Genomic DNA, 26087 nt, shown 5'->3' with positions numbered 1-26087 from the left:
GCTGCACAGGGCCCACAGACCACCAGGGGTCCCACGGACCCTCCATCTCTCAGAGAATCCAGATGTCAAAATTTACTTTTTTAATACAGATTATGTCTACTTTAAACTTCACCTAAAAGGGTCATAAATAGTGGATATTCCTGAAAAAGATCCAGTTTTGTGCACATTGTCTGCAAATGAGTCAATAAATGGCATTTTTCATGTAGTCGTGTAACCAACAAGACTGCTAGGCCGGCTGAGTAAATCATTTATTTATTTATTAAATGGCATGGATTGAATCCTTTGAGGTTGAAGCAGAACACATTCTGTGATGAGGTGGATTAAACTGTTGGGCCGGATCATATGGATCAGAACCAGCCGCCCGTCAGGCACCACCACACCTCTGACCTCCCTGAGCTATTCTATTTGTGCGCATGATGCTACATCCAACAACATGACTAAGATGAAGCTGTTCTTCTCCAGCAGCATCACAGCAGCTCTGTTCCTCACCAGCCTTAAAATGGTGCAATAATTTCATTCCTCAGCTATTTAACTGAGAATACTTTAATGGACGCAAAAAACGACGTTCTTCAGTATTTCCTTCATATTTATATTCAACTGATAAGACAGATTTAACAAGCTTGAGTGTCTCATGTTAATTTATTACAGGTAGCAATGGGTTTAATTACTGACATTTCATATTGAAGGAGCTAACGTCTGATCATCCCTCATGGCCTTTATGAATAAGCAGTTAAAAACATTTTATTCTTTCAGTTGTTTGGCATCAAGAGTCCAGAGTAAATACAAATACAAAAGGGGTTAATATAAAGAAAACACACATTTATGAGATTTTTTAAAACTGTCACTCTCAGTCTGGGAGGTGTTCTTATTCCTTCATACTGTTCAACAACCATTCAGCTTGTCATCTTAAAGGCTGCGCTGAAATCAATTCACAACTCTTTAGAAAGAAAACATCTGACTCAGCAGTGAAATGAGTGAAACAGCCCTGCTGAAACAGAAGCTACCAACTGTAGCTTAGAGGAATGTGATAAACGGTAGCATGCTTCGGGGTCAACCCGGGGTCAACCCTCCAGGTACCCTCTTTGATTTACAGCATGAATATAAGTGCATAATGTAACTCCTCCAACCTTCCTCCAGACTGAAGATATTTGGCTCATTGAAGCTTATTAAAGCTGCAGTAGGAAGTTCTGAGAAACTGTGGACTTACCCAGAAAATGTGAACAAGCGCACCTCTCAGGACCCTCCCTCTGGCTCTCTGCTGTGTTACAGCCCTCCTCCACAGCGGAGCATGCCGGGAACGCGCAGGCAGGGCCACTGGTGACGGCAGATATGCTTTACACTTACTTTGACCTGGGACTTATGAACTGGGACATATTATAACAGCCAGCGCCCTCTACCGGCCATGGGGTTAGCTCACCAAACAAAATATCACAATAAACTGAAGAAAATAAAACAGAGACACGCCCCCTTGCTGCCACCCACTCAGTGTCTGAGTGTCTGATTGGCCACAGCACTGCTGTCATAAACCTGGTTTGATACACCACTGCTGGGACCCCAGCCATGGATTACAACATGGATGAACATGGACTCTGAACTTTACAACATCGAAGGCCTGTTTGAATCGCTGCACCGTTCAGCATCACACTAACCTATTCCTAACCCAGCCCAGGAAGAGGAGGAGTCATAGCTGACTCCCTGTGACGTCACTGTTCGTACAAAAACACCTTGTTCCAACATAGCGACCTCACACGGCTCTCAAGGAGACCAAATGGAGGGACACAACGCGTGAATTTCTCTTTGCTGGCGAGCAGACATAACACTTCAACTTGGATCCAAAAGGGACTACCATCACTGAGAATCACCGAATGCAACAAAATTAAGTAATGAATTGCTGTTTGAGAACCCCGTACTCATTCATAAAAGGGTGTAATAAGACAAGCGTGGCTTGACCTTTTCTTCTGAGGCCTCCAAAAGCAGCCCTAATTGAAGTGGATTTTCCCCCACAGCCTGGAAGAGAAGGTCGGGACCGCATCATTGTACGCCCTCCTGTGTGTGACGCCCAGGTAGAGAGATCTACCCGCCACACCGCGGCAACTGAAGGAGCTGAATGTGCTTTTGTCATACAGTTTGGCTGAGCCGGCTACCCAGCCGACGTCCCCCTTACTGGAACTATAGTCCCTTTGTTCAGTCCACACGCGGATGACTGGACAGCTCCGCTTCCCTCAACTCGTCGCCAGGAAACCCTGTCTTCAGCACAGTTCACGTAAGAGGTGGTGTTGGCAGAGAACATTAGTTTAGCATGAAATAATCTAAATAATCGTCTAATGACGTTTGATCTTGTTTGTGTTGAGAAAACTCAGCTAAGAAGACTAGCTGCTCAGCTAATGATGTGTTTTGTTGTGTTTTTAAAGTTAAGACAAACGTTCTTCAAAGGATGGTTTTTAAACACAGATCGGCCATAATGCGCCATCATCGCTTATGCATTTTGATCCTTTTATTGATGGTATTTTAAAGATACATGTTTGATTGAGGAGTAGTAACAAGCTACAAGCTTCTTTTCTTAGCTTTAACCACTAACGGCTAAGGTAACACGTGACTCGCCGCCATCTTATGAGTATTGAGAATCATTTATTCAGAAAGGTTGTTAGTTTCCAATCTAGAAAAATATTATTTCCCTAAATATTATTTTACCAAATGTTATGGCTAATTAAACACCATTATCTGGAATCATTTATCCAAAAAGGTTTTGTTCTTCTTCAAAATAATATTTCCCTAAATATTATTTTACCAAATGTTATGGCTAATTAAACACCGTTGATTGGTCATCCAGAAGGTTGGTTTTATTCAGCAAATCATTCTTTAAAATATTGTTTTAATAAAATAATGTTTTATCTGATCTTGCATTGTGAAGGGTTGTCTAAACGTTTGCTGATTATTTCCTAAGTTGGTTCCAAGATTAACTTAACTTCATTTCCAGATTCTTCAAGATAATCCTTGGTTCTCAAACATAAACATTTCATGGTAATGTTGCATCACTCTTTTGGTCATGATTTCTAATCATCTTTAATCAACTTGTTTATATTGTACATAGCCCATTAGTCTTCATTATTCTTTAATTCTGCTTGGTAGTTTAGTTGGATTGTTTTAGCAAAGTAAAGAGTTTGTTGATTGAAATATGTTGGACTTTGAGTTGACTTATTTTTGTTAATAAATTGTAGTATTTGAAGAGATTGTGTGAATTTATTCTGTGTGCAGAGTTTTGTTGTTCAATAATGCCAGAGCTTGGCTCATCCCTTTCAATTTTTTTCCTAATACCACTGCCTTATTGGGCTGGTATTCACAGGACACTTAACAGACCGAAATATTATTTAAGAAAATATTAATATTCAATATTAAATAATAAATTACTGAGCCATTGATCTAGATAGACAAAAGCTACAGAAGGTGTCCCATGACAGATCCCTGATGAACACTCATGGTTACACTGAGTTGGCTGAAAAGGTTTGTCTGTAAATTCAGATTTAGATCTTAAACTCTGGAAACTGTTCATTAGACTCACATAAATAAACAACACGTCATTCTCCTTCATGATATTCATACGTTTTTGATTCTTGTAGAAAGCTGTAGGTGCAGAGTGGCCTGTTAAAGAAGCATGCCCTAATCTGGTTATTTAATTTGTCCGTTTCAACCCAGTTCAGCTTCCTTCTCTGAACGGTTCACAGCAACATCCATGCAGAGATGTCAGCTTACTGCTCGTTGAACGTTAAGCTGCTTAGGTCTCTCCCTCCTCTCCTCCTCCTTCCTGACATTGTCTTTTATTTCTGCTCCTTCTTTAAAACAGCAGAACAACAGGAAGCAGCATAAAGCTACACCATTGGACCTCCAGTCCTCATCTTTAATGGATGAGCTTCTCTTATGGAGCTGTAGTCTCTCAAACACAAAGAACACTTGAAGAGGTCAGCTGAATATATTAAATCACCTTTCTATTTCCTGTTTTACTCTGCTGCTAGTAGCACAGTTACTTCTTTAAAATATTTGATGTGGATTTTCAGAAAAATGTTTCATTCATGTTGTGTCTTTAAAGTCAACATTGGACTTCAAAACATACAAGAAAACCATGAAGCTTTATAGATTATTACTGAGGTTCTGGTTCTGTGGAGAACAGAAACCAACACTAAGAATATGAATCATATGATAACAAACCAATAAATATACATTTATGTGTTTTTTTCTTAATGATCAAGTTTCATTTTAGTTAGACATAAAAGAAAATGAAAACTCCTCATTTTGCTTATTCTGTTGAATTTTAATACGCGTCCTTTAGGTGTTTTTATTTCTCGAAATAAAAAAGCAAACAAATAAGGACCAAGACCTACAGCATGCGCAGGGGCGGTTCGCAGCCGAGTGTGAAGCGGCTGGGATGAAGATCAGCTCCTCCAAGTCCGAGGCCATGGTACTCGACTGGAAAAGGGTGGCTTGTCCTCTTCAGGTTGGAGAGGAGTTCATGCCTCAAGTGGAGGAGTTCAAGTATCTCGGGGTCTTGTTCATGAATGAGGGAAGAATGGAGCGGGAGATCGAAAGACGGATCGGTGTGGCTGCCGCAGTAATGGGGGTGCTGTGCCGGTCCATTGTGGTGAAGAGAGAGCTGAGCCGAAAAGCGAAGCTCTCGATTTACCGGTCAGTCTACATTCCTACCTTCACCTATGGCCATGAACTTTGGGTCATGACCGAAAGAACGAGATCCCGGATACAAGCGGCTGAAATGAGCTTCCTCCGTAGGGTGGCCGGTCACTCCCTTAGAGATAGGGTGAGGAGCTCGGCCATCCGGGAGGAGCTCGGAGTAGAGCCACTGCTCCTCCACATCGAGAGGAGCCAGTTGAGGTGGCTCGGCCATCTATACCGGATGCCTCCTGGACGCCTTCCTTGGGAGGTGTTCCAGGCACGTCCCACCGGGACGAGGCCCAGGGGACGGCCCAGGACACGCTGGAGGGACTATGTCTCTCGGCTGGCCTGGGAACGCCTTGGGCTCCCTCTGGAGGAGCTGGAGGAGGTGTCTGGGGAGAGGGACGTCTGGGTGTCTCTGCTGAGTCTACTGCCCCCGCGACCCGGTCCCGGATAAGCGGAAGAAGACGAGTACAAATAAGAATAGAAAATAACTGACTTCCATCAGCCTTCACTCATTTAGTCACAGCAGTGAAACAAAACGATATATATTAAAATCAATAATCTGCTCCTGCTGCTGAAAGAACATCAGGTCCTCAGGAAGAAGGAGCCAGTTCAGGTCTGAGCTTCTGCTGGGTTCTGTTGGTTCCTGACAAAGGTGACCAGGTCAGAAGAAACCTGCAGCTCTGTGCAGCGACTTGAGCGCATTTAATCTGCATCATGAGGAACCACTGCTGCTGCAAAACCTTGTCCAAATGCAGAAAATGGTAAAAATACGAGTATTCCATTGAAACATTTCTGTCAGCTGGCCTTTGGAGGTCTGGAAGGCGGGAAGCGTGTAACATGTATGACACATTCAGAGTGAACATGCAGCGGTCTCATGGAGCTGAGCTGAAGCACTGCATGACATCCAGACACAAACAACAGCTTAACGCAGCAGAATTAGCTGCCAAGTCCACAGGACACCGCACAGAGAGACCCAAACAGAAACCCAGCGGTTACACACAGCACCCTTCCTTCAGGAGGTCCTGCCTCCCTCTGAAGGAGACGCCGCAATCTGAGTTGCGTTTTCATTCTCAGATAAGCAATTATCAAATTAGAAGGTGTGGGATGTTAAATTAGATAATGAAATAATTATTGAAGTAATGAAGACTTCAGATGAGTTCATCAGTGGAAAAATCAAACTGACATAATGTGAGGAGAAGTCATTAAACCACATGCAGCATTTAGAGCCAATTTAAAATGATGCATGACTTATTCATTACCTCTGTCTGTGTGGTAGGTGATATGAAGGCAGAAATATCTGATGGTCTCTGCCAAACATGTCCTCGTTCTGTGACGACAACAGTCTTATGTTGTCCAGTCAGCTGCTCCTACCAGCAGATAGCTATACGTACATGAATGAAGCATGACACAGAACATCATGACTTGAGTTGCATTGGCACTGCTTAAGCCCAAGCTATTGTAAAATCAATAGAAGGTTTGTGTGAGTGTTCTATGTCAGACCATTATTACTGTTAGGATCTTGCCAAACAGGTTTATTCCTTTGTGTTAAATGTCTTACTTGGGTTCTTCCCATCTGTGTCTTTGAGCTTTTTCCTCTTATTTTTGTTTCAGGTCGTTTCCATTTTTGATTTGTAGATTCTTTCAGCTCTCTGTGTTCATTAGTCTCTTTCCCTCAATCTCCCTGTTTGCTCTCCTCTGTAGATTATGCTCATCTGGTCATGATGTCATTCTACACCCTTTCCTCAGGACTTAGGTTCCTTGACCCTTATTGTTCCTTGCTGGTTGTGTCTGGTTCTATGTCCCATTCTGCTTGCACCCTGCCTGTTAGTTTCTGTAATTTTTTTTATCATTAAAACCTTCTACTCACCACACTGTTTCCAAACTCTTATCTATGTTTTGGTCCTTCAACAAACTCCCAAAACATGACATCAGCATCATACACTTAGCTGTAGCTTATTTAGCTAATCTGATATCTACTGAAGTCAGCTCCATGGTGGGTGTAAATCCGTCTCCTCCCTGAAACAGTCCGGTTGCAGTTGCTGCCTGAATGAACAGCCTACATGACTGATGCTAAAGACAGCTTCTGTCTGTAACAACTTCCAAACTGAAGAGTGTTGCCATAGCGACCTGGTAGTGTCTAGATATGGTGCTGCTCACCGCTGAGGGCAAGTCAAGCTGAAAATAGGCCAATTTCTGGAAAATTTGAAAAATGATGAATTGCCGCTCTGCAATAAGAGGCGAGTTGAAGATGAGGGGCTCGGCGCGATCTCATCATTGTTTTACTGAAGACCTCTATTTGAGGACCTTCCGGAGTCACACGTCTGATTTTTTCCTTTAAAGGGCAAAATATTATGCAAAATTCATTCTTTGATCATTTTATACTTCCATTTGAGTCTCTAATGCTTCTACAAACAGTCCAAACATTCAGATGTTTTTTCGCTATAAATGAATGTTTTATTTTTTCTAGAAAACGCACGGTTTCAAAAGCTGTATAATTGTGATGTCGTCATTACACTGGCACCTAGCAATGTTACCTGAGTCCTGCCCCTGACTAGCGACTGGAGTATAGCTCTGCCCACTTGATTTCCAGTAGAGGCCCATCTCTTGCAAGCTGGTTTTACCTTACAGGTGCTTTATAATGGCTGCCCTCAAAGGCAGATGTTCTTTTGGCTGCAAAGACCCACATGTGTCCATCCACATTCTTCCACTGTCGGATAACAAACACTCGTGGCATCATTTTATTTTTGAGGGCAATGTTCCAGTCACATTGTCAAAGACGGTACTAGTTTGCATGAATCACTTCACCACGGACTGCTTTGAGAACTCACATCAGAACACGTCAGGATATACAGAAGGAGTGAAGAAAAATTCAGACCCTGCTGTTGGTGGCAAATCTGCAGATGACAGAAATGTAAGTACTTATTGTTGTGTCTTATAAGTTTAAGTTTCGTTTTCATGTGCATGAAGTGCTGGTTGGGGCCGTGGCCAGATGCTGCTTATTTGCATATAATTGACAAAGCCCTAAAACAGCTCATTCTGAAAAGAGCTCAAAAAAGGGGGAACTGAGGAGGTTAAATCTCATTATCTGAAAATGATGTTGTGTGAAAAATGTAATTAACATGTTTTTTACAGGCCATAGACCTATCCCACGTGTGTAAAAGGAAGTATGATAGGTCACCTTTAAATATGCAGAAACATGTAAAGAGTTCAGCAGCATGCTGGGTAGAGTCTGATAACAGGAAGCAGGAAACTCAACAGAGCTTCAGGAAGGCAGGGATCATCAGGGTCCGCCTGGAGATGTTTGTCTCATATTAAACTACAACTTTCTAATCTTGCTCTTATTTAACTTTGACTTCAGTTCCTGTTTGGTTCGGTTTAAGCTATAGACAAAACCTGGTTGAGGGAACTAGAACATTAAAGAAGAGTTTTCCCCAAGCTAACTTCTAACTCCAACCAGAGTGTAAAAAAAACATGGCTGCCAGCTGTCCTGGACTCTGACGTATAGAAATGTGTCAAAGACAGATGCATAAATGAGCTGAGAGTGACGTCCTGCAGCAGTGTGGAAGCTCTGGAGGGAAATCTGGAGTCTGGTGACTGAAGGTTTTAGTAGGAAGTTCTCAGGCTGGAGATCTGGACTGTGACATAATACTGTTTGTATTGAGCTTATCTGACGTCCTAACAATCAGCTGAGGGAGATCATGATTTATCCCTGAATACTGGAAATGTTTCTAACATTAAACACAGAAGATCCAGATTTAGATGTTCCTCAACAGACACACACACAGAACCAGCATTTTCCAACATCATATCATAGCTGATACTTTACAGGAGCAGGTTCCTGGCCAGTAGATGATCAACAGTTTTCATAACGTTGTAAAACCTGCTCTGCGCAGCCAGGACCTAAAAAGGCTCAGAGATGTTTGAAGTGCTGTCAGAATTATTTATATCTGCTTCTGATTATGCAACAAAACGAGCTCATGAAGCAGATATGAAGGGACAGACAGAGGAGGCCTTCTGCATCTGGAGACCTCTGTTTATCCCCCCTGCTGCTGTTATGTAACCCCCTTAATCAGCACACAATGCAGTGCTCTCTCAGCACAATGAAACTGGGAAAGAGTCCATTATTCCAGCTTCTAGTTCCTGGATGTTTCCATTCAGACCTTCAGGTAAACACTGAAGAGGAGCCCTGCATGTTCTGGAAATGTTCTGAATACACCATGCAGAGAACCTAATTTATGTTTCTATTTATGTAGAATCTGAAGATGTGTTGCATTGAACCCTCAATCATCAAAGGAAATGAATTTTTGGCCACAACCAGTTTAACTTTATTCACCTGCTGAACAGAAGCACCAGGATGACCTGCATCATTTTCCATTAAAACAGTTTAAAACCGGGAGGTCGTGTGGCCTGGAGGTCTGAGTGGTGCCACAACAAAAGACACTGGGTCACAAAAGCAGAACTGCCAGCTGGAAGCAATAAAGCTAAGTGGTTTGGATTTTAAATCCACCGGTGAATATTTGTACTTAAGACAAGTTTTCATAAATCCCACTGAGAAAAAAACAAAACAAGTGAATCTGCTTCAAGATATTTGGGTCGATGACATTATAAGAGGCGGCTTGCGACGGACTTCCAGACAGAACCCGAAGAATATGATTTGCATTAGGGTTGATTGCTTTTCTTTCTGAACCATGATGGATTCTGCTGAGTTTCTGTTAATATTCATCAACTGTTAAAGATCATTGGTAATTAAGCCTGATACTCCAGTCTGCCCTGCTCCTTTTCCTGTTGACCATGCAGTGTTTCCACCTGCAGCTCAAACATCTCACTGATGCTGGACAGAATACAAGGAAACACTCTTAAACGAGGAATTTGATTAAAAACATGCAACTAAAGAGATAAAAACTAAAACACAAATAAATCTCTTAAAAAACTGATCAGTTGCTTGTTATAAGAGGGGTAATATCTTGATTAATTTATGAGTTTACAACAAAAAAGGGAAAGAAATATAAATGGACTGAATTTATATAGCGCTTTTCCAGTCATACAGATCGCTCAAAGCGCTTTACACTAGAGCCACATTCACCCAATTGCATTCAACTTGAGGTTAAGTGCCTTGCCCAGGGGCACATCGACATATGGCAGGAGGAAGCTGGAATCAAACCCACAACCTTCTGATTGCAAGACGACTATTCTTCCTACTGAGCCACAGTCGCCTCATATAAATATAAAAATCAAGGATGTTTTTCTGGGTGAGAAACTGTGTCTAAAGGGATTCTGGCTGGTCTTACAGAAAAGTCTGGCTGGTGTCTTTAAAAGGAAATCAAAGCAGTAAAACCAAAGAAGGAGCTGCATGGTGCTGCTGTTTCTCAGCCAATAACAGCAAAGAAAGGTTCAGAGATCCTCTTGTTTCTGTTTATGTGCATCATTCAAAATGCTGCAGCAAGAGTTCTGCTGAAAATTAAAAAGAGAGATCATATTTCTCCTATTTTAGCTTCCCTTCATTGGCTCCCTGTTAAATCCAGAATATAATTTAAAATTCTCCTCCTCACATATAAAGCCCTTAATGATCTAGCTCCATCATACATCAGAGATCTGATTGGTCCATATGTTCCTAACAGAGCACTTTGTTCTCAGACTGCAGGTTTACTGGTGGTTCCTAGAGTCTCTAGAAGTAGAATGGGAGGCAGATCCTTTAGTTATCAGGCTCCTCTCCTGTGGAACCAGCTCCCAGTTTTAGTCCGTGAGGCAGACACCCTGTCTACTTTTAAGGCTAGGCTTAAAACTTTCCTTTTTGATAAAGCTTATAGTTAGAGTGGCTTAGGTTATCCTGAGCTATCTCTGTAGTTATGCTGCTATAGGCTTAGGCTGCTGGAGGACATAATGACCACATTCACTCTCTCTGCTACATTCTCCTACTACTCTCCAATTTTGTATTATTTGCTGTTATTTCAGCTTTTAACTTTATGTTCTCTCTTTTCTCTTCCTAGAAGCTACACCTGGCCTGGTTCTGTCTACCTGTGACACCTTTCTGGAGAGGGTAATCGTCCGAGCTTCTGCTGGCAACAGCTTAATGCTCACCCTCTACCAATGATCCACATGGCCCTGTCTTTCAGTGTTTAACCCTTTCTCTCTCCTAGACATGGCTACTGGCTGAGCTTCTACTGTGACTAACTCTATGTGCTCTCTTTCAGACTCTAACCTTGAAAACTGGCTCAGAGTTTATCTACTTAGCTGTCTTTCTCTCCTAGATGAAGCCATTAAAGGAGCTACATCCATTAACATTCACTTTTCCTTCCCATAGAAAGTACTCCTGGATCAGTGCTTCTTTGTTCTCTTTGTGTCTCTGCTCTGTTCTCTCAAACCCCCAGTCGGTCGTGGCAGATGGCTGCTCATACTGAGCCTGGTTCTGGTTCTGCTGGAGGTTTCTTCCTGTTAAAAGGGAGTTTTTCCTCTCCACTGTCGCTACATGCATGCTCACTATGAGGGATTGCTGCAAAGTCAACGCCAGTGACTGTCCACTGTCTCTACATGCTCCTCCAGGAGGAGTGAATGCTGCAAGTCACTGACTGGATGCAATCAAACGTGTCCTTTTTTCACTACAACCTCTGTCTCTGATCCTGCTCTTCTCTGTTCATTCTCTGGTTCATGTTCAGTGTCTGGTCTTTCATCCATGTCTGCATGTTTTCCTGTGGACCAATCGAGGCTCCTATTACAGACATACTAAATATTTACACCAGTTAAAAACTCTTGTACCTCAACAATAACTTCTGACAAACTGTAACTGATTTATTTGTTGCCTTCTCATGCAATGTTGAGCTAAAACTGAATCAATATAAAAGCTACATGTGCACTGGAACTAATGCACAAGTTTATAACTTTTCTCACTGTTTTGTGTGTGTGTGTGTGTGAATGACTCTATTTGATGGATGGCAGGAGCTGATGTCATTACCATAAAGGGTCACTTTGGACATCAGGACCTTTCTTCATGATGTCTTCACAGTGTGGAGGAGCTGACCTGCCTCGGGGCTGAGCTCCACAGAGTCATTAAAACGTCTTTGTAGTTGATTTTAGTCAACTTCTGCACATTATCCTTCAGGTCATCAATAACTGACAACTGATCGCTATAAAGCCATCTGAACAGAGCCCAAACTCATACAGAACCAGAATCTGATTCATGAATGAATAATAACTTCATGCTACAAGCCCTCAGTGTTGACACCGGCTGCACGTTTACAAATTATTCAGCCTGTCTTCGGCTGCTGTCGGTGTCAGAGCGGTTCTCCAAACACCAGAAAACTATTTTGTTCCTTCCTAATGTGAAAGTGTTCCTCTGTATTCCTGAAAAGACAGAAGAACATCTGTTCTGCTCTGAGGATTTCTTTTCATCTTTAATCTCAGGCCAAGAAGAACAAACAAAGTGGGCCTCGCCTTCATGTTCAACTTTAAATATGCATGCATGTCTGTCTTTTCCTTCAACAAAGCATATGTTAATTATAGCATGGCGCCAGTGGCTCATCGTTTTAACTCCTGTGCTCACAGAGGGAAGCAGTCATCAGCTGGGTCGTTGGCACAACCACGATCTCCAAGCTCTGCTCTGCCGCTTCAGAATATGAGGTCATTCGCCTCAGGGCCTTTCGCTGTTACCTCAAACACAGGCCAATCTGCCTGCTTAGATTAAAAAATGCATAATGCATGAGTGCATAACGCGGTGCAGCAGGGGGAGATCTCAGACATGCAAACAGGAAGATTCACCTTAAAACATGGAGGCTTCTGAAAGTTCTTATAGCTGTTACACTATCATAGAGACAGAGCTGTTTGATCAAACTGATTTAGAGAAAATGTTGACTAAATGTTCATCTTTCTATTGCTGTGTGTCCCTTCTGAGAGGAGCCATTGACTGAGCTACTGCTGCTACTAACTTCATGTTTGGAGGAATTGCCCCTAAAAGGGGAAATATCATGCAAACTCCACTTTTTTAGCCCTTAAATAAAAGAATTTGCCCCTAAACTTAATAAGTGGCTGTGCCAGTCTTGGCAGCAACAAATGTGTATTTGTAAGAAATGACACTGAGACTTTAAAAGGGACATATCATGCAGATACATTTTTTTTAGCCTTTAAATACATTTTGTTGTGTACTTGGATTCTGTAAGAGAGCAGAAAAGTTGAATTAAGCCTCTGCAGGTGCTGCAGAGATATCTTATATTCTGTTTGAGTCATATTGTTCAGTCTATTCAGTTTTCTCTATTTCCTGTTACTTTTTATGAACTGTTAAATCACAGTATTTGCTGCAGAACAGCTAAATAAGGCCATGGACTTCAGATTGATCAATTCCACCATTTTTACTTTTTGCTGCAATTTTGTAGTCCAAGCACAAGTATGGCTGTTCTGAAAGAGGATAGGTTCGGTTTGGCTGTTGGGTGAATTAACCCTCACAGTTCAATTCACCGTCCCCCAACACCAGAACCTCTTCAAAGTGCCTGGTTAGATTTAATTTTTCATGGAAATGTTCCTACATCAGTGGGGAAATTCCTCTTCGTCTGCATGAAGCTCTTCAAGGACGAGTTCTTCATCATCTCCTCCAGTATCAAGAAGGATTTTCTGAAAGACTTCATCTGATTAAGGGGTTGGTTCCTTCTGTATATGGAAACGATGGACGCAGCAAAGTGGTAAGCTTCTAATTACGCTAAAATGACAACAAACTATTTTAGACATGAATTTATTGTGTTGATGTGATGTCCTGATCATTGTTCTGATAGCAGCAGCATCGGGCTTCTGGACAACTGCCACAACTGGATGATTTAAGTGTGAAAAGAAGGGATTTAAAAGCATCATATGTCCCCTTAGAAACACTTCAAGGTGGCATTAAGGACTTTGTTTCTTTTTTAGTAACAGGACTGATGTGGTGAGGATGGTTATAGTCAGCTCGTCTCAGCTACGCCCCCGACTCCCCAAGCAAGTCAGTCACAACCTTGCATCAGCTGACTTGTATTTGCCAAGCTGGCTTTGCAAATCCAGTGATGCAGTGGTGATGCATGATTTGTGGGACCAGCCAGCTGCAGCATCTAAAAGCATCAGAAATAGTTTCCGATGAGAAGATCAATAAGGTGAGATCTATTGCTTAATTTAAAGCATGTGCCCAGCCAAAAACAGGGTCTCTGCGCTGAGTTTGTCCACCGTTTGGAGAACATCAGTATGAGGAGATTTAAGCCGCAGCTTTTATGCGTGGAGCTGCTGTTGATGAATAGTCAGAGGCTCAGAGGCTCGTCTCTACAGGTTTATGAAGGAAATGTTTCGTGAAAGATGCTATATGTGTCATGATGTAGGGTTGTTTGGTTTTTGATTTCTTCTTATGTTTTTCAGTTACGGTTTTCACTCGTTCTTTTGTTATTATTCTTCTTCGATTTTGAATCATGTTTCTTTTTATTTTCCTGATCATGCTTTAGTTTTGTCGTCTTGTTCATGTTTTGTCAAGTTTGGTTTTCGGATCTGGTTATGCTTTTGCTTCATGTTTTTCTAGAATATTAGAGTCTCTGTTTTTGCCGCAGCCACGTTTTGTTCTGTCTGTCAATTAAGTTTATTCGACTCACCTGTCCAAGTTAATCTGTCCCCTTGCTCCACCTGGTTTTCACTCGATATATTCACACCTGCTCTGTTTGTCTTCGCGGAAACATCTTTCACTCTCATGCTCATGTCAAGTTTGATGCTCAAGTCTTATTTTTTGATCATGCCACGCCTGTCTTGCCTGCCCGTCTGTTTTGTTCCTGCCTCCTGTAGTGAGTGAGTTTTCGTTATTAAATCTTTTTCACTAACCATCACGCTGCCTGCTCGTCTGCATTCTGGGTCCAATTCCAAGTAAACCGTGACAGTACCGTGACAGTATGTTTCCGCCAAACACGGACCTCGCGGATGAGCATCGGGCTGGCTCCATTGGCCTCTATGCCTTCGTGGTTGCGCCGTTCTGCGGGGCTGTCAGTGCCGCAGTCGGCTTATGAAGGATCCAGGTTGGCGATTCCAGTTCCGGAGACAGGTCCCCTTCGTCGCCGTTCTCCGCCTCCTCCCCTGGTTGTGCACTCTGGTCCGGCAGTGAGGCCCACGTCCTCCTCCCGCCGCAAGAAACGCCGACATGCAGCGGTTCCTAGCTGGTCGGCTGGCGAGGAGGTGATTTCAAAGCCAGCCTATGTGAGGGCTGCAGCAAGTAAGCCCACATCTTCGCCTGCCATGGCACTGTCTCCCCGGCTCGCTGCACCTCCGCCAATGCCGTCTGCGCTCGCTCCAGCCCGGTGTTCTGAGGCAACACCTGCCGAGCTGGAGCAGCGCTTGAGGTTCACGGCACGCCAAATCAAGATCCTCAGGACGACAGGTCTCCTGTATTCCTCTCCTGAGCTGATGGAGAGGATAAAGCAGATTGAGATGGAGTATGAAGCAGCAGTAAGGCTGTTTTACTGCCATCCTCCACGTCAAGTCTCCAGGGCGCTGCTGCAGAGCAGCCCACGTCAGGACCACAGCCTCAGCCTGACTCCAGGCCAGACACATCACAGCCTGACCCTAAGTCAGCCTCAACCCCCTCGGCGCAGAAGATGTCGTAAGAGGGACGCCCTGGCTCAAGTCATCGGGGGCCCCGGCGACGCCTCAGCTTCTGCTCACGTCACGGAGGGTCTGGTCGACGCCTCAGCTTCTGCTCACGTCACGGAGGATCCCGTCGACGCCTCAGCTCCTGTTCCTAGTCTGCAGGAGTTTAAGGAACGTTTTGTCCTCATTCTGGCTTTTGAACCCAGAGTTGAGGGTTTGCCAGGCTGTGCTTCAGCCTCTGAGGGTTCGCCAGGCTCTGCTTCAGCCTCTGAGGGTTTGCCAGGCTCTGCTTCTGCCTCTGAGGGTTCGCCAGGCTCTGCTTCAGCCTCCGAGGGTTCGCCAGGCTGTGCTTCAGCCTCCGAGGGTTCGCCAGGCTTTGCTTCTGCCTCCGAGGGTTCGCCAGGCTCTGCTTCAGCCTCCAAGGGTTCGCCAGGCTGTGCTTCAGCCTCTGAGGGTTCGCCAGGCTCTGCTTCAGCCTCTGAGGGTTCGCCAGGCTCTGCTTCAGCCTCTGAGGGTTCGCCAGGCTCTGCTTCTGCCTCCGAGGGTTCGCCAGGCTCTGCTTCAGCCTCTGAGGGTTCGCCAGGCTCTGCTTCTGCCTCTGATGAGGGTTCGCCAGGCTCTGCTTCAGCCTCTGAGGGTTCGCCAGGCTCTGCTTCAGCCTCTGAGGGTTCGCCAGGCTCTGCTTCAGCCTCTGAGGGTTCGCCAGGCTCTGCTTCTGCCTCCGAGGGTTCGCCAGGCTCTGCTTCAGCCTCTGAGGGTTCGCCAGGCTCCACGCCTCTGGGGTTCCACAGAGTTTTTGGGGGGGCCTCTACTCTCCTCTGTTGGCCTCCTGACCTACCTGCAGGTTCCCATCGCAGGCTGCCACGGCTTCGCCGCCGACCGCCCGGAACTCTGTGGTGCAGGCCTGGTCGCCCGCCGGAGCTCTGTTTTTGGCCCTCCTACCAAGGCCCCCACCGCCCGCCCTGGTCGGGTTGTTTTCTTTTTGTTTGGACTGTTGTGGGTGTCTGGTATCCGCCCTTAAGTGGGGGTTTCTGTCATGATGTAGAGTTGTTTGGTTTTTGATTTCTTCTTATGTTTTTCAGTTACGGTTTTCACTCGTTCTTTTGTTATTATTCTTCTTCGATTTTGAATCATGTTTCTTTTTATTTTCCTGGTCATGCTTTAGTTTTGTCGTCTTGTTCATGTTTTGTCAAGTTTGGTTTTCGGATCTGGTTATGCTTTTGCTTCATCTTTTTCTAGTTTATTAGAGTCTCTGTTTTTGCCGCAGCCACGTTTTGTTCTGTCTGTCAATTAAGTTTATTCGACTCACCTGTCCAAGTTAATCTGTCCCCTTGCTCCACCTGGTTTTCACTCGATATATTCACACCTGCTCTGTTTGTCTTCGCGGAAACATCTTTCACTCTCATGCTCATGTCAAGTTTGATGCTCAAGTCTTATTTTTTGATCATGCCACGCCTGTCTTGCCTGCCCGTCTGTTTTGTTCCTGCCTCCTGTAGTGAGTGAGTTTTCGCTATTAAATCTTTTTCACTAACCATCACGCTGCCTGCTCGTCTGCATTCGGGGTCCAATTCCAAGTAAACCATGACAGTACCGTGACAATATGAGTTTTATTTTCTAGAATGAGGGACAGAGAATATTGAACTATTTCAAGATTTTCTATTTTTGGACATTTTCTTTGAAAAAGATGGAAAGCATCACCGAAATTTGCTCAAATTAGAATCAGCTGTTTAGATCCTCTTCAGACGTTCACATGATCTCCACAACCAGTGGAGGTTTTAGATATGGTCCATATGGCTCCATAGAGCCAGCTCTGTCTGGATCAGTTAAATACATTTTATTCATCAGGGGCGTTGTTGTGTGTTCAGTTGTGTGTCGAATAGAGGAAGGAGGGGCTTGCCCGGGGCTGCATTCATGCAAGAACCGCCACTGTCCATGACCAGTTCTGTCTATTAACCCTCAGCTTCTAACGGGAGGCAGCAGAGTGTTTGACGTAAGCATCCATTCTGCAAGGAGATCTATCAAAGGTCTTTCTAATGAACCAGATGTGGCCTAACCATCTACCTCTGAGGAAAGAGCCGAGATGGAATCTGTTCATGCACCACCCTCCTCGTTTTTTTTTATTTTGTCAGAGCTTTGATTGGCTGACATTTGGTGCTTTCAGCTTCTTGATCTCTATGGTGGAAGCTTAAGTGGCTCAGGAGCAGGTTTGATTAAGTTACCATGGTAACAGACCCAGGTAAAGAGAGAACCAGCTTTGTGATACTAAAAACCCTGAACTGAGCCTCTTATCATGTGTGTTTTTTGGTTTAAATGTCTTCAGTATTTTAATCTCTGAGGAGAACTTTGTCCTCCTTACCTGTGAAATGTGCGAAGTAAATACATTTTACTTTACTTGAGCCTTCAGTATATTCCAGTTTAAAGGAGAAAATTGCCCTGTCTGGGTGATTCTTTACTTTTTACCCTTCATTAGTCTCTCTGGCCCATTTGCAGCTGTAGTTCTTCTTTATGCTAATTAGCTGCAGGAATAATACAAACATCCTGAAAAAAAAACCTGGATTTTCCAGTGAAGCCCGGAGGATTTTTGCCATAACAGTCCAGCATGGAGCAGCGCTGTGACAGGGTCGACTACCGCCTTCAGCCAAATGTTCACTTACTGTGGAGACCACCGTCCCTTCATCCCTCCATCCCTCCTCCTCCTCCTCCTCATGCATACACAGCCTGGTGCTGCACTACTTAGCTGTGCTCTGCAGCCAAATGTTTCCTTCAGACGTAACAACTGTTCTTGAGGTTCTGCTGTCATGCAGCCTAACGACAGACACACACATTCAGGGTTAGAGCTCATGGTTTGGACTAAAACAGAAGCTTCAGGTATAAATGCACAGTGGAGGTTGGTGTTGCATGATGTCTGAATCTTCCTGCAGAAAGTACGTTATATAGATCCATCACACATAGAGTGAAATGTATCAAGTCTTTTATTTCTTGTAATGTTGTTAATAATGGCTTCAAGAGATTGAAAACCCGAATTAAAAAAAATAGAATATTACATAAGATAAATAAAAAGGATAATTTAAGAACAAATATCAGGCTTCTGATAAGTATGTTATTTTCTATGAAATCAGTACTTGGTCTGGGCTCCTTTTGCATGAATTACTGCATCAATGCAGCATGGGATGGAGGAGATCAGCCTGTGGTTCTGCTGAGGTGTTCAGGAAGCCCAGGTTAATTTGATAGCAGTCTTCAGGACATCTGCATTGTTGGTTCTGGTGTTTCTCATCTTCCTCTTGACATAACTCCATAGATTCTCTATAATGTTCTGGTCAGCCCAGTTTATTGGCCAGTCATGCACAGTAACACCATGGTCATTAGACCAGCCTTTGGTGTCTTTAGCAATATGAACCGGTACCAAGTAATTCTGGAAAATGAAATCAGCATCTTCATAAAGCTTGTCAGCAGAAGGAAGCATGAAGGGCTCTAAAATGTTCTGGTAGATAGCTGCATTGACTGTGGACTTCAGAAAACCCAGTGGACCAGAACCAGCAGATGACATGGCACCCCAAACAATCACTGACTTTGGACTTCAGAAAACCCAGTGGACTGGCTTGACACAAGGAATGCGACTTTTGCAGCACATATAAAGGATCCGTCTGTACGTAGTGGTTCTTGATGCGCTGACTCCATCCTTAGTCCACGTATTGTGCAGCTTTTCCTTCCACTCAACTTTCTACTATAAATGTGCTTGGATACAATACTCTGAGAAAGAACCAGTTTCTTTAGCAATGACCTTCTGTGGCTTCCCCTCCTTGTAGAGGAGGTCAATGACTGTCTTCTGGACATCTGTCCAGTCAGCAGCCTTCCCCATGGTTCTGTAGTCTACTGAGCCAAACTGAGATCATCTAGAGGCTCTGGAAACCTTTGTGGGTTTTTAAAGTTAATTAGCTGATTAGGGTGCTGACGCCAGGAGTTTCCGATATTGAACTTTTTCACAATATTCTAGCAGCCGTGACCCAGATCGATGCGTTATCTTTTGTAATAATATGGCCACTATGAAGATGAATCTTTGCAGGGAAATTAATTTTTTGTTACAGCTTTATTGATTATCTTAATTGATTATTTTTTTTATCACAGAGTTGGCAACATAGGTGTTGTTCTCCCACAACGATTTCCTTCTATGTTGAGGAAGAGCGTTTTCACCATCCAGCTAGATTAAATGCGTCTGTTTTTTTAAAGATTTTTGGGGCACGACTGGCTTTTATTGACCGTTACCAGACAGGAAATAGGCTGAGAGAGAAGCAGGGAAGATACGCGGCAAAGGTCTCAAGGTCGGGACTCAAACCCAGATTGGGCACCCGCTGTACTGCTGCACAATGGCACAATTAAAACGTGTTTTTGACTAACTTTCTGGGTCCAAAGTCAGCATCACTTTAGATATGACCTGGTTTTATTTGTTCTTGATCATCTACGTCTGTTTTGTGAGTGAAATAAGAACAAGTAGAAGACCGATAATGTTTTTATCTGAATCTGTCTGCAGACTCAGCGAGGAATGAACATGTGACCTGAATTCCTGACTCTTTTCCTCATGATACACAGATAAATGGGAATGTCTTGAAGTTAAAGATGTGCCTCATACTGAATCACCATTTGTTTCTTTCTTTATATCAGGTTTGAAAGCCCTTCTTCAGGTTCTATTAACAGTAACATTCCCGCACATTAAACATGTCTCATCAAGGTTAATCCAGACTAATTTGATCTCTCTCTATCTGTTTACACCTCGCATCATTTGAACTGGATTGTTGTTGACTGTGTGCCAGCAGCCATGACATGTTAGATAAGTGCAGACTGCAGGAAGCAGCAGATCAGACGTTTGTTCGTCTTTAATTGATCTGTGCTGATAAGTGAGATAATGCGTCGTCCCTGGACCTGTTTAAAGTGGATCATTTAAATCCTGCTCTGGGCTGATGTGAACAATTCTGACAAGTTACTGTTTGAACACCGGGAGCACAGCGTCGCTCGTAAAAAGCCTTTTTATATTTAGCAAGAGAAGTAAAAAAGAGGTAAAAAACTTTTAACAAACCGATCCTCATGTGTCACTGTTGCTGGGAGAATCATCACATCTCTGCAGAACAGAGATGATGTTAGTGAAACGTCTCCAGTTCATAAATATGATAACTAAATGTAACGGAATATTTCCTTACAACTCTAACGTTTGATTCAGGAAGCGGTAAAAGCAACTTAAAGACATCTACAGAGAGAGTTCTTTCTTTGGTGTCCCGGCTGCTTGTGGTTCATCATCATGGCACAGAGGGTGAAAGTGTGCTACATTTAGATTCAGAGTTTTAGATCCTGAAGAATTCAGATCGAAATCTTCAGTTGTTATTGAAAGGAAAACATCTTTTATAAATAATCTTCACAGAAATGATAATGAGCCATAAGACCGGAATTGTCCTCTTTAGTGGATGACAAAGTGCTGCAGGGATGAGGCGTCACCTTAAATCATCACAGAGCAATCAAAGCTTTACAGAAGAACCGCTGGGTAATGTTCAGCAGATTCACCAACTTCAGTCATTATTTTCAGACATTTTAATCATCTCCATTATCCACATGGCGTTGCTGATTTATGCTCACATCAAGGCTGTCCTTCTCCCTCCTCAACTGTAAAAACTATGTTTAGCTTCATCTTTTACTGCAACATCAGGCATTGAAATATCAGCCTGAAAAATTCACTGCTTTCTTCGTCGTTAGCAATCTAGAAATCGTTCTTGTGTCATCAAGTGTTGATATGATGAGGGTGCAGCCTTGGGATTAGGCTGAATCCACACAGGTGTGGGAAAGCTTCACAGAATGGACCGAATGCCACCACACGCCAGCATTCCTCCATCTAACTAACGTTGAGGTAGAGCTGGTCAGCAGCTTCAAGGTCCTCAGCGTTCACATCACTGAGGACTTATCCTGGACAGTACATGCAGACACTGGGGTCAAGAAAGCCAGATGGAGACTCTACTTCCTGAGAAGGCTGAGGAAGTTCGGTATGAACACCAGCATCCTCACAAACTTCTACAGATGCCTGCCCAAAACACGCATCATCATTGAGGACCACACTCACCCAGCAAAAGGACTTCTCCGTCTGGTACCTTCTGGCAGGCGGTATAGATATCTGCCAGCATGCACAAAAAGACTTAAAGACAGATATTATCCACAAGCTGTCAGACTACTAAACTCTGGACAATGATACTGCACCAAACAACATTTGTGTACTCTTTTTTTATTGCACGCCATTAGTACTTTTGTTTTTATAGTAAGTTGAACGGTTCTCCCTATCCCAAGCATTTCATTGCATTGTTGTCTGTGTGTTAACCTGCATATGACAGATAAACCAATAAAATACAACACACTCCTCCATGCTCCAGCCGGGACCCTGATATGATGTGACCGCCGTAGTAAACCTCTGTAAATCTTCTACAGAAGCTTTGTGCATGTTCAGAACAGATGAGGAACTCTCAGACACTATCAGGCATAAGGTCATCCTGCCTTTAATATGGCCTCTGACTTTAAGGCTTCTGTTGTTCTTTTAGCATCATTCCTATTCATTCATCCAATCACAGCCATAAGATCTGTTTCTGCCTCGGCGGGAAACACTTCCTTATCCTAACCAGTGTTTTGGTTTGGTCTCCCACCCTAGAGGTACGAGTGTTTTTGGGTTTGTCCCTGTTCTGGGGCGTTGTTCCAAGCAGGAACGCCTCCAAAACAACTTTTAGCCTGGAGAACCCCGGAAAATCATTGCTGGAGGACTGAGGCTGGAAGCTGGAGCAAGGAGACGGAAGCAAACGCTGAAACATTAAAGAGGAACATGTCTGTACGGAAACCAGAAACAACAACTGCTCCAGTTCTCTGAAAGCCGGAAGGTTTATGGAGTAGTTTTAAATCACTGAAAACCATCTGAGTCAAACTGGAGATAGAAAACTATGAGAACTGTCAAAACTTCAGTCTCATTTGAATATTTTCCTGCTTTGCAGCTTTTATTGGGGAAAAAGTCAAAAAAAAGCAAAGGAAAGATTTTGATTGTTGTACAGAACAACGATGTGGATTTGGATCCGGTCCAGTTCCTGTTGTGTGCCAGGCTGTAATCCTGTTAGGTTTTATCTCTGAATCCATCCATGACCCTGTAAGCAGATTAACCGAAGCTTTTGCCTGATCTTTATGTCAGAGCTCGCCAAAACTTTTGGAAGAAAGAACTTGTTTCCTGTTGGAGTCTAAAAATAGTCATTAAGCACTTTGACGCTAAATGCAGCAGGGATTCGCTTAGAAACGTACATTTTCAATAAAGAATGAGAGGTGATGGAAGAAAGGAACACTGAATGAGCCGTTAACGGTTCTTTAAGGAACTCAGAATAGAGTCTGAAATATGATTTTTTTTCCTCCTATCTTACTTTACCTAAATGTGTGATTTCATTACTTTTCACTGATTTTCTGATTTCTCAGAAGGATTACCAGCTAAATCCAAATATTATTAGTATTTAAAAGGTTTGGACTAAAAAAGTTTGATACCAGTAAACCAGCTTCTCTACTTAGACTTCAGTGGGAATGATGGGACCACAGCTGCCTCATACCAGCGACCTCCAGGATTAATATTATCATTTTTCTTCTAGCACCGGATGAATTCCTACCACAGAGGACTTAACGAGCTAATTACCTCTATTAGAAAGACTGGATTAGAACCAGCTCTTACCAGTAAACTCCCAAGGATTATTAATGTCATTTAATTTGTTTTTCTGTGTTTGATTTTCTGTATCGTTGTAATGTTTTTCCTCATGTACAACGCTTTGAGTGCCTTGTTGCTGAAAATGCTGTAAAAATAAACTTGACTTGACTTGACTCAGGGGGTTTGAAGAGTAATTTCTTAACATCATCAACAGGAAGCAGAATTAAGAAACAATATTTCCTCCAAACAACTACATGTCTCCACACCAGAGGTGTTCACAAGTCTTTTTTTCCCAAGTCAAGTCTCAAGTCTTTTGGCCCAATTCAAAGTGAAGCATCAAGTCTCCAACCTCCAGGTGACCTCTAACTCTGCATGGCTGTAGGTCAGCGAAGCAGAGTTAGAGGTTTGTCCTCAGGCCGTAATTATTACATAAACATTTGATAATTATCATTCAATCTTTTAACATTTATTAAAAGTTTTCTTTTAACATTTATTTTACCATCAAAAATCTGCAAATGGCTGATTTATGGTGTTTTGAAAATAATCAAATGTAAATGAAAATGGTCTGCACTTACTCCTGCCACCTGAGCCACAGTCGTAATATTTAATAGGTAATATTTACACCATTTCAAATATAAACAGCCATTTCTGCTGTGAGAAAAACAATAAAAAGAGATTAAAACCTGTTAATGTTAAATTACTGCTTCTTTGTCTTTGTAATGACTAAGTTAACAGCTGTTTATCCCTGTCTTCATGTTGTCCTCTCTTCCATTAGGTGTTGCTCTAAATCTGGTTTGGAGGGTTTTCTTCTCCTCACTCTGAGCTGGAGAAGTTTTATTAATATAAGAAAACCATTTTCTAAACCTACCCATCCAGGAGCTGGTCCAGGAGCCTATCTCTAGGGATCTACGGGCGGGAGGCGGGGTCCACTCTGGACAGTTCGCCAGTCCATCACAGGCCAACGCACAGACACACAGAACAAACAACCACACACATCTAAGGGCAATTAACCTAATAGTCCTGTTTTTGAACTTTGGGAGGAAGGCGGAGTACCCAGGGAGAACCCGTGCATGCACGGAGAAAACACGTAGACTCCGTGCAGAAAGACCCCCGGCGAGGAGTCAAACCCTTCTTCCTGCAAGGCAACGGTGTTAACCGCTGCACCACTGTGCAGCCACCACATCTAAACATTTATTCTCAAATGTAAAAAATAAAGATGTTTAAATTTAAGCTATAAATCACAACATAATGAACGAGACAAAGTGTAGGAAGTAAATAAATGAGGTAGACCTCTGAATGAATGGAGCAGGAAGTGCTTTTGTTTTGATTTTCCCAGCAGGAAGTGTCCTTGTAATATAACTGCTAGCTTAGCAGCCACAGAAGGTCGGAGGTCAGTTACTTTCATTTTGTTCTAAAATGATCCAAAGTCATTTGATTCAGCATTTAGTTGGAGAGACATTCATGTTGTCATTATTATGAAGCTACAGCTAACATGAACACGTTATGAGCCATTAACATCCCATAATAAACAAGACTGCCCTGCAAGCAGGAGGTCTTGTCTTGATGGCAAACTCAGATCTGGTTCTAATCAGCACTCAGGGCTGATGTTTCCTTCAGGAGATCCAGGATAAAACCTGGGAGCCTTCATCACTTAAGAAATTCTTCAGATTATGTTTAAACGATTTTAAATCATTTCAGAGCTATTAATCATCACTTCATCAGAGCTGAACTTCTGAATACCAGCCGTTGCAACCTAAAGCTTCATTGTTCTGCTGGTTCTTCTTTCGGTTCCCCCGTGCTGATGTAAAACAAGGATTTTATGAACCGTTTGATGCTTTTTCTGCATAGGAAACCCTGACTGCTCTGAAATTAGGTCCAAATAGTTTCATCTTATGAAGACATCTTTAATGTAAAGCATTGTGTGGTTCTTGATCTCTAAATGGTGCAGTTATAAATAAAGTTTACATACTTAACAGCAAGTTGCATAAATGAAAAGGTGTGAAGAATAAATGGATCATTACAGGAAATGGTCCAACAATCAGGAAGCACAGCTGCACATAATGAAAGAAGTGGAGAAAAGTGCTTCATGGTTTAACTCTGGAGGTTCTGAGTTGGACTGACTAGCTGCTTTTGGATTTACTGACAGATAATCAGATTTATTTGATTTCAGTAAGATTTCTCCAAAAGAATTAGAGACGAATCTGATCCGGTTACTGGTTCCCCATTACCATGGTGATCCAACGAGAAGCAGTGATACAGAAACGCAGCCTTCACACCTGTTAAATGAATGCTCCACCAGCATCAGAGACCAGAACATGACTCCACTGCTTCATCCACAATCAGCTACTGAGACAAATTAATCTCCAGCTACATGATCTGCAGAAATCAAATCTATTTATTTCCATGCTCAACTGCTTCCTCTCATATTCACTGGTCGCAGATAGAAACTCTGGACAAACAGTGAAGATCTTCTGCAGCTGGACCTCCTGCCTGCAGCTCTGACACGTCATTGGTCAGCCTGGTGGACCATCAGGTAAATCCAGCAGCTCTCACCTGACCAGCAGCAGCAGCTTCCAGCCCATCAGGGAGCCCCTCGCGGACACCTCCTTCCTCCTCATGTCTCCTCCTGTCCGCGCGCTCGAACAGCGCTCGCGCTCCAGGTGTGCTCAGATGGCGCGCGGGGCGCCGCTCCCAGACATCCCGCCGTGACTCCCGGAAGTTAAGCCGCGCTCTTGCTTCTCATCACCGCAGAGAGAAGCGAAGCTGCGTGATGCGGACGAGATGAAGCCGAAGCTGAGGAGCGCACAGATGTTCTGCGCTCCGAGTCCACTCTGAGAGCTCCGCCCCCTGCTCCGGTTGGTTAACCTGACGGGCAGCTCAGCCAATCAGGGCTTGGGCTGAGTGCCTTGCTAAAGCGGATATGGAGGAAGCTGGAATCTAATCAGCAACGTTGTAATGAAAGTCAGACACTCCTCCCACTGAGCCGCCATAGAATGTAAATAATAGCAAACATGTTACGGTGGGTGTGCCCCATTTATCACCCAGCGAGGCGCCAGGCAGGCAGTGACCCGCTTAGATCCGTCTATACGAGCGACGGGTGCCCAGTTAGACCACTTGAGCTGTCAGGGTGCCAGGATAAAAATATTGTCATGAA

The 26087-nt window shown here is 43.3% G+C and overlaps 1 protein-coding gene across 3 annotated transcripts in view; it reads right to left on the bottom strand.

Moving 5' to 3' along the window:
- Positions 1-25829, bottom strand: part of glra3 (glycine receptor, alpha 3) — a 72064-nt gene extending 46235 nt beyond the window's left edge. For all 3 annotated transcript variants that reach the window (XM_047364722.1, XM_047364723.1, XM_047364724.1), the window contains exon 1: positions 25487-25829. In XM_047364722.1, coding sequence (XP_047220678.1) covers positions 25487-25551 — 65 coding nt within the window. In that variant the 5' untranslated portion in view covers positions 25552-25829. The remainder of the gene's footprint in view (positions 1-25486) is intronic.
- Positions 25830-26087: the final 258 nt, after the last annotated feature.

The sequence above is a fragment of the Girardinichthys multiradiatus genome, chromosome 5, assembly GCF_021462225.1.
Source record: "Girardinichthys multiradiatus isolate DD_20200921_A chromosome 5, DD_fGirMul_XY1, whole genome shotgun sequence".
NCBI classification, from domain to species: Eukaryota; Metazoa; Chordata; class Actinopteri; order Cyprinodontiformes; family Goodeidae; genus Girardinichthys; species Girardinichthys multiradiatus.
This window is presented reverse-complemented; position numbering and strand designations above follow the sequence as displayed.